The sequence below is a fragment of the Muntiacus reevesi genome, chromosome 4 (assembly GCF_963930625.1).
Source record: "Muntiacus reevesi chromosome 4, mMunRee1.1, whole genome shotgun sequence".
NCBI lineage: Eukaryota > Metazoa > Chordata > Mammalia > Artiodactyla > Cervidae > Muntiacus > Muntiacus reevesi.
In genome coordinates, this window is record NC_089252.1 from 158,829,657 (window position 1) to 158,837,991 (window position 8,335).

The following is an 8,335-nucleotide window of genomic DNA, read 5'->3' on the forward strand; positions in this document are numbered from 1 at the left end:
TACATGTTATTTTGTCCCTGGGCTCTACCTCAACATTTGACCCCTACGTAGCAGACTTCATATAGAAGGGATTAAGAACAAAGGCTTTGGCGCTTACAGTACTTATAATTTTTTTAAGGCGACACATGTTTGAGAGAGAGGACCATTTTAACAATTATTTGTTGCTGTCATGTCATGCAAATGTCTTTTTCCTTAACTTTATTTCAAATTCCATGGTTGAAATTTTTGATGGAAAATAAGACACAAGAAGTTCTGTTTCTGCAAATAGAAAGGAGTGTGCATGAGGGGCAGAGTGTGTTTTGTTTGGCAGTTCTTGAGCTACCATTTTGGTTTTTGTTTTTAGTGCTGGAGGGAAGCAAATCGGCAAGTAAGGCTCTAGTTAGCTTCATACTGTTTTTACAGTCAGTTACTATGGGTTAAAATGTCTGCGATGCATACAGAATTAGCACTCCACTTCCGTTAAGAATGAAAGCTTAATGTCTAATTTCAAACATTCCCTGAATATACTTCCTCTGTCTAATCATACATTAACTTCCACCAACTTTTATAAAGTATACACAAATGGATTATTAGGAGAAAAAACAAAGGTTTTGGAATCAGATATTCTGGGTTTAGCCCTCACTAACTGTATATAGCCTTAATGAATCTCTAGGGCCTCAGTTTCCTCACCTGCAGAGCGTGAATAATGACACAAACATACACGATTATTGTGATAATTGATTGAATTAGTACATGGGAGGTGCATGGTCAGTAAATGTTAACTGTTGTTTGGATTGTCTTGAATTTAGCTAGGATCCATTGTTTTGAGGGGTTATATATACCCTGATTGAATTAGTACATGGGACGGGCATGGTCAGTAAATGTTAGCTGTTGTTTGGATTGTCTTGAATTTAGCTAGGATCCATTGTTTTGAGGGGTTATATGTACCCTGGGAAAACATGACTTTAGTTCACCTGTAACAGAAGAGAAAGAACACATATTGTATCTTTTTTTTTTTAATGTCCAAGTTTCTAGATCAGTGATTCTCCAAGTCTGGGCGGGGACCTCTAGAAATCCCCCAGGAACCAAGACCCCGAGATCCAAGTCCTTAAGGTCAAAACTATTTTCATAATAACAGTAAACTGTTATATGCCCTTTTTACTCTTGTTTTTTTGTGAGTATACAATGGAATTTTCCAGAGGCTACATGCTATGTGATGATGTCATCACTGAGTTCATGGAATGTGCGCTTGTACATTCTTGTGCTTTTTTATTGTCCTCAGTCATCATTTCCAACACTGTAAATAGCAGTAGCTATAACCACATAAACCAATCTCTCCAGGGTACTCAGTAATTTTTAAAAGTGTAAAAGGTGACCCAAAAGTTTGAGAACCTCTGCTAGATTATCTCACGTTAAAGTACCTCACTCCCTCCTCCATTTCAAAATCTGCAATGTGAAAATCGCAAACGTGGTCCTTAATTTTGAGACTCTGGCCCCAAGGTCAAGCCCTGAAGCTGCTCTGCCTGCATTTTGTCCTCCTGTGTTTCAGGTTGTCTGGGTCTGACCTGCCGGGTGACGAGTGGTTGTGGGATTTTGAGAAGCACGGTCATCGCCGCTCGGTGATTAGAAGAGTCAAGAGGTTCCTGAGCGCTCACGAACACGCCTCAAGCCCCGGGAGGAGAAGCTACGGGAGGCAGGCCAGCGACAGCTCCATGTTCTTCCCCCCGAGCGACCTCAGCCCAACCAGGGATCTGCTGGATGTGCCTCCAAGAAGCCATCACCGAGCCTCGGCCGCCGGGAGGCACCCCCGGTCTCCAAAGGGGAGCCCCAAGCTGCACTCCAGCCTGGGAGAGCTGGCCACCATCCGAGAGAGCAGCCTGAGTCCACAGTCCAGCGTGAGGGGCTCCCCCATCAAAACGCCGCAGGCCTCCGAGGTATTGGCCACAGCCTCCAGGGCACTAGTACCTGTGGCAGAGCACGACCACCGCGATTCCACGGCCTCCATCCAGAGCTCCGACTTTGCAGGGCTTCAGCCCAGCAGGCCTGAGCAGCAGCAGGAGCCTGTGGGGTCGGTCCCGTGCTCCTCCGAGAGAGGGGTGCCTCCTAGGGACCCTCGTTCCCAGACTGGTCCAGTCAAAGCTGAGAAAAACAGCCTCAAGTCTGCCTCTGAGGAAGACCCTCATGAGAAGGACAAGTCCCCCCAAAAGTGGAGGCTCCTGGAGTCCAGCCGCACCTCCCTGGCAGGCCTGAGTCTGGATCCCATGAACCCTGAGCCACTTCCTTTCTTGGACCCAGAAACAGCCTCAGAGACCAGTGGAATCACCTTTGCGGCTGGTCCTCGAGTCTCTCCCGATGTGCTGTATCTAATGGAAAACCTGGACACCAAAGAAACGGATATTGTAGAGTTCAGCAATGATCAGACGGAGGAGTCTCCCAAGGGAAGGCCAGAACATTCTAGGACCTGGTTCTAGCCTGGAGTCTTACTTCCCCAAAAGTTCAAGCAGTAGTTCCATAACATACCTGGAGGCTGGTCAATTTTTTTTTTGAAATGATCATGCTGTGTAAGCTACTTAAAACTTTGAAGGGCATTATGATACTGACATTATGGGAAGATCAAACACATTCATGCTATCTACCACAAAGTGACTTTCATGGAAGTTACACAGACCACAGTGATGTACCTTAAATATGGAATCATATAAATTCATAGATTGTTATCAATTATAAATTCATAGATTGCCTTATAAATTCATAGATTGTTAAGCTTTGAAAAAGGCTTTATAGATCACAGTCCGATCCCCTAGTTTTGCCAAAAGGGAAATGAATGATTCTCTCTTCCCCTTTTTATCCCCCCTTTCTTCTTTTCTTCAGTTATAAAGACAGGGAGATGGATCATATGATGCCTCAAAAGCCCCCTCCTAAGGCCAATTTCCCTGTGTGAGGCTTTCTCACCATCTCACTCCGCTTTCTGTAACTATTATCATTTCCTAATTCTTAAGTTTCATCAGCATCAGGAAGCTCCATCTCCCTTCAATTTTCGTTTCAATTTTCAGCACTTAATTTTCCTCTCCTCTGCTTTTATTTCCTCATCCTTTTATCCTTCTCGTGCCCCTCGTCTTGCTCCCTCTCCAGTGACCCTAGTCCGTCCCCCACTTTCAGGCTGTGACGTTTTCTCCGGCCGACCCTGTTGCTTACTCCCTGCCATGATTTTCAAGGAGGTTTTGGCAAAGTTTCTGAGGGAGCAATTAAAGTGTCAGTACATCCAGCCTGACTTCTCCCAGCCTCACAGGAAGGAGCGTGGGAGCTTTCTGTTCCCCACCACCCCCTCTCAGTCGCGGCCGTCTCCTTCTGCAACCAGTCCTAGGTCCTGAGCATGGAGAAGCCATGAGGGCGTGAGAGCTGCATAGCCAAGTGCTTCAGAAGCAAATAACAAGGTTTAAAACCGTTCCACTCCGACTCTTTAAGTAAAAATCCCCATTATGTCACAACACGGGGCCAGTTACTGTGTCTGGCAGGTTGTCTGGGATGAAGTAGGGTATTGAGTTAGGGAGTCCAGGATCACAATGGGGAGGGAACATTGACTAACCTCCTCCAAGGAGTTCTTGGTCTTATCTGCTGGGGGCTCCCAACTTTGCCCGGAAGGCCATGTCTAAAGAATACTGCTCTATTTTGGTCATGTGATGATGATTGACTGCAAGCTTAAGAAACAAAATAATCCTAATTGCTACCACTTATTGAGTGTTCACAATAGCATGTAAAGTTCACAGATAATCCTACTAATACTCACAGGAATCCCATGAATTGATATACTATTAGCTCTATTATTTTTTTTTAACCTTGGCTATGACAGTCCTATTTATTTTTTAGTTTTTTTTAACTTATTCATTTTTTAATTGAATAATAATTGCTTTACAGAATTTTTTTGTTTTCTGTCAACATCAACATGAATCAGCCATAGGTTCTATTTTTTACCTATTTTTAATCTATTTTTTAAAGAAGTCTTCTGTTTCTTAATGTTAGTTATTATTATTCTCTTATTCAAATAATATACCTTAGACCAATGCTTGTTTGCTTTCTTTCTTTTTTTTTTTTTTTTTTTTGACTGCATGTCATATGGGATCTTAGTTCCTGGACCCCAACCCCCTGCAGTTAAAACCATGGAGTCTTAACCACTGGAACACCAGGGAAGTCCCTATCTCCATTTTAAAGATGAAGAAAACAGAGGCTTTAGAGAAATAATTTGACTAAAATTACCAAACTAGGAAATGGCAGGGCTCAGATTCAAGCCCAGGTTTCTCTGACTCAGAGCCCACACTCTGGTCCAGCATGCTTCATCCCTCTGCTATGTTGTCTGTAGGGCCCTGGATCTGCCAGCATTTTGCCCAGATTTCTGGAGGATGCCCCACGGGAGCCGGGCATAAGACTCTCCAGCCTTGGAGGCCTGTCCCAGGCCTCCCCGTTGAAGTCCACCTTGACCATTTATGCATGCACACAGGAGGGCAGTGTTCCAGCATGAAGCCTAGCCATGGTCCTCTTCATTTCGGTGACAGAAGAAAATTAGCAGAACCCTCACTTCCCTCCCCCAACTTCTCCCAACATGCAGTGTTATACATAGCACGTTTTTACAAGACATGGCACCTAACGGGCCACCCCAGCTGCATGACAGCAATGACATTTACTTGAACTAACTTTTTGCAAAGAGCTAAAAGGTCATAACATTGGAAGAAATGGTATCCATTGATGGTTCTCTATATTGGTCAACAGTGTTACACCTGGGAAAGGTACCTGCATTCCTGAAGCATTATCTACAGACTATGAAGTCAGGCCCCAATGCAACACAGCTATAACACAGGATCCCTAACCTTTCCCACACTCTTTTCTTTAAAACACTTACTTGTTTATTTGGCTGTATCAGATCTTAGGTGCAGCACATGGGCTTCTCTAGTTGCAGAACATAGGCTTCTCTCTAGTTGTAGCACGTGGGCTTAGATGCCCCATGGTACGTGCGATTTTAGTTCTCTGACCACAGATGGAACCCAAGTACCCTGATTTGGAAGGCGGGTTCTTGCCACTGGACCACAAGGGGTGTCCCTCTTCCGATCTCTAAATGCTATTTTCTTGGATGTTTCAACTTAAATCTTCTAATCTCTTCTCTTTGGCTTTATCTATTGCTCAAATTCAAATAAGCTTCTACTTAGCTGCTTTTGAAATATAATCAATTTCTGTCCCTAAATCCAAGGTGATAAATTATACACAACTAGAATCATACATTTTGTGGAGTACTAAGAGGGTTCATTTATCTCTGCCTCCCTCCACCTTTGTCCAAAGAATTATTTAACTTCCTCAGTATTTCATCAAAATTTGAGGTGGCTTCTATTTCCTCCTTGTACTGAAAACTGACTAATGGCTCGTTCAATGAGTCCATGTGGTTGAATTCAGCTATAAATTCCAGCCAACAGTTGCCTAGATCAGATGAAGGAATTCCCTATAAAGTGAGTTTATGCAGACAGACCGAAGTGGCAAAAACAAAATAATTTCTTCTCCTGTGCCTGATTTTATTTTCCGCTGAGCCCATTTTCACCTAAATTCTGGAAACTTCCACCTGCTGGATGAATGTTCATAACAATCAGCAGCTTAGTCATTTGGGCTTATCCTTTCCAAGAACAGGCTCAGCTCTGCTCTGCATTAAATGTAATCCACAAGCCAGAGGTGCAATGAGGCCAAGCCCTACTTATTGCATTCTCCTTCTGTTCTCCAGAAATGACAACTCTGCCCTGATGCTTGGGTCCACAGGTCAGTAAAGATAAAGGCCCAGGAGCTTTTTCTCTGTCATCTAAGAATTTAGGGATAACTGCCCACTCCAAAACAAAGAAGGCTGTTCTCTCCTCTCTGTAATGGTCCTGTCTATTTCTTGGGTCACTGCCTCCACTACTCCAGGCATCCAATGCAGCCCAGCTCAGCTAAACTCTGGAAAATATATTTTAAATAGAATGGAGAAATATACAATTTACCATTAGTCTAAAGAAAAAACTCACTCAACCTTCATACACCTCTCTTTTTAAGTGTTTCCCCCTCTAACTTCCTCCTTCTCCAGAGAAGCTGATTCAATCCTCAGTCATCATTCTGAGAGCTTCCCATCATAAACTCTGCTCTCTGAGAATCTGCTGAGGCCAGGCAGCCACGAGGCATGAGAGAGACGCCCAGTGTGTGGCTCGTCTCCCAGGGCCTTTGTGAACTTCAGTGATTCAGTGAGCCCCCTCCTTTTGTCTCTCTTATTCCCATCTGTGAAATGGGTTCTTCTCTGCCCCACCTTACTGGCCATCGTGAGGAATTGAGGGAGTGTATGTGAAAGGCAGGGAGCCCCAGGCAGCACTGTGTGGGTGATGGGTCTGACTGGGAATTGATGTCTTCATAGATCTGGCACCAACTGCAGAAAAAAAGACATCAGTCATTTGCTTATCAGGATCCCCTGTTCTCCAGGATTCTAATCTCCTTCATCCAGAAAGCTTCCAATTTCTCTTTTGGCTTCATTTCCTCCCCCAAATGCTTCTTGATGTCTCATACATCCTCCTTTTCTCCAGTTTTTCTCATACCTTCAGTCCCCACAATATAGCAGCCTCATCACCATGGTGACAAACTCTGCCCCTAACCCATTTTACATATCAATTCTCTCAATCAAAATGTGGAACTAGAAAATTTCCTGGCTAAGTGGCTAGGACTCTGAGTTTCCACTGCAGGTGCTGTGGGTTTGATCTCTTAGTTAGGGAACTAAGATCCCATAAGCCGTATAGGGCAGCCAGGAAAAAAAAAAGAATTAGAACATGGAGATGTTCTAATCTAATTTAAAAAAAGTGGATCTAGAGAATGATCAATTGCATTTGTCCTTTTCACTATAATTCTAGAGGATTTAACCTTCTTTTTTGTTTTGCTTTCTTTGATTTTTTTATTCTCTAGTTTTGGGGAGCGGCAGTTTCTCGCTAGTTGCTTCTCATTGCAGCGGTTTCTCCTGTTGCCGAGAACCGGCGCTAGAGCACACAGCTCAGTGGTGTAGCACACAAGCTTAGTGGCCCGTTTGCGAGTGGAATCTTCCTGAACCAGGGATCAGACCCATGTCCCCTGCATTGGCAGACAGATTCTTAACCGCTGGGCCACCAGGGAGGTCTGAGGATTTAACATCTCTGGTTTGCAATTAGAGGACCCTCTCAGGGCACCAATCTTCCTAAACCTGGCCCTATATCAGCAAAGAGTGAATAATAACTACAACTGTAAAAGAAATTTCTAAACAAGAGCACAATTAAAATCTAATTCCCTTCCCTCTTCACAATCATCCTCTACACGATCAACCTCAGTCATTTTCTGATGTGCCCGTGCTGTGGTACCAATAGGAATAACCACAGATTTTCCTCATTTTGTCTTTCAAACAATCTCAGGTAGATCGTCAATCCTTTCACATGCTTTCCATTTTTCTTGGTTCTATGAACCCTAATTTTTAGGACGGTATTTTCATGGCAATGATTATTGAGTCAAAAGAAGCCATTCAAGAATACCAAGATTGTTCTTATATTGCGAATCTTAGACAACTCCAGCTGTGGCAAAAAGAAAACTGAAGCAATTACCCTGGAAAACAGGGGCACAAAAAACACATTGACCTTAATTACTCTATTAATTCTGTGTGGAGATTTCATTTTTGTATTTTGTTTCTGAATTAGTTTAGAAAATGGGCCCCAGTTCTCCTTCCACCATAAGTCATTTTGGCCAGATGATTACCTAGAACCATCTTTTCTGTTTGTTTCACTTTGTTTTTGGCTGTGTGGCATGCAGGATCTTAGTTCCCCAACTAGGGATCGAACCTGTGCCCCAGCACTGGAACTATGGAGGCTTAACCACTGGACCACTAGGAAAGTCCCTGGAATCATTTTTCTGACCAACTAGTGGTCCCTGGCGGCTCAATGGTAAAGAATCTGCCTGCAATACAGCAGACACTGGTTCAATCCCTGGATGGGGAATATCCCCTGAAGAAGGAAATGGCAACCCACTCCAGTATTTTTGCCTGGGAAATCCTATGGACAGAGGAGCCTGCTGGGTTACAGTTCATAGGGTTGCAGAAGAGTCAGACACAACTTAGTGACTGACACACACGTGTAAGATATTTACCTAACAGAAGCAGCAAAAGGCATGTTGTATCTTGTTTCCTGAAGATGGATAAGAACATTTCTAAAATAGCTTTTGAACAGAAACACTGATGTGTCCCAAGTTCTTTGTCTAGCTAGTGGTTATTGACCTGAGGTGATTTTGTGCCCAGGAAATATTTGGCAATGTTTAGAGACGTGTTGTCACACTGGGGAGTGTTACTGGC

At 43.6% G+C, this 8,335-nt stretch overlaps 1 protein-coding gene across 3 annotated transcripts in view; it reads left to right on the plus strand.

The window, feature by feature from the left end:
- The window catches only part of BEST3 (bestrophin 3), a 52,790-nt gene extending 48,965 nt beyond the window's left edge, over window positions 1–3,825 (plus strand). For all 3 annotated transcript variants that reach the window (XM_065932179.1, XM_065932180.1, XM_065932178.1), the window contains one exon: window positions 1,529–3,825. In XM_065932179.1, coding sequence (XP_065788251.1) covers window positions 1,529–2,450 — 922 coding nt within the window. In that variant the 3' untranslated portion in view covers window positions 2,451–3,825. The remainder of the gene's footprint in view (window positions 1–1,528) is intronic.
- Window positions 3,826–8,335: the final 4,510 nt, after the last annotated feature.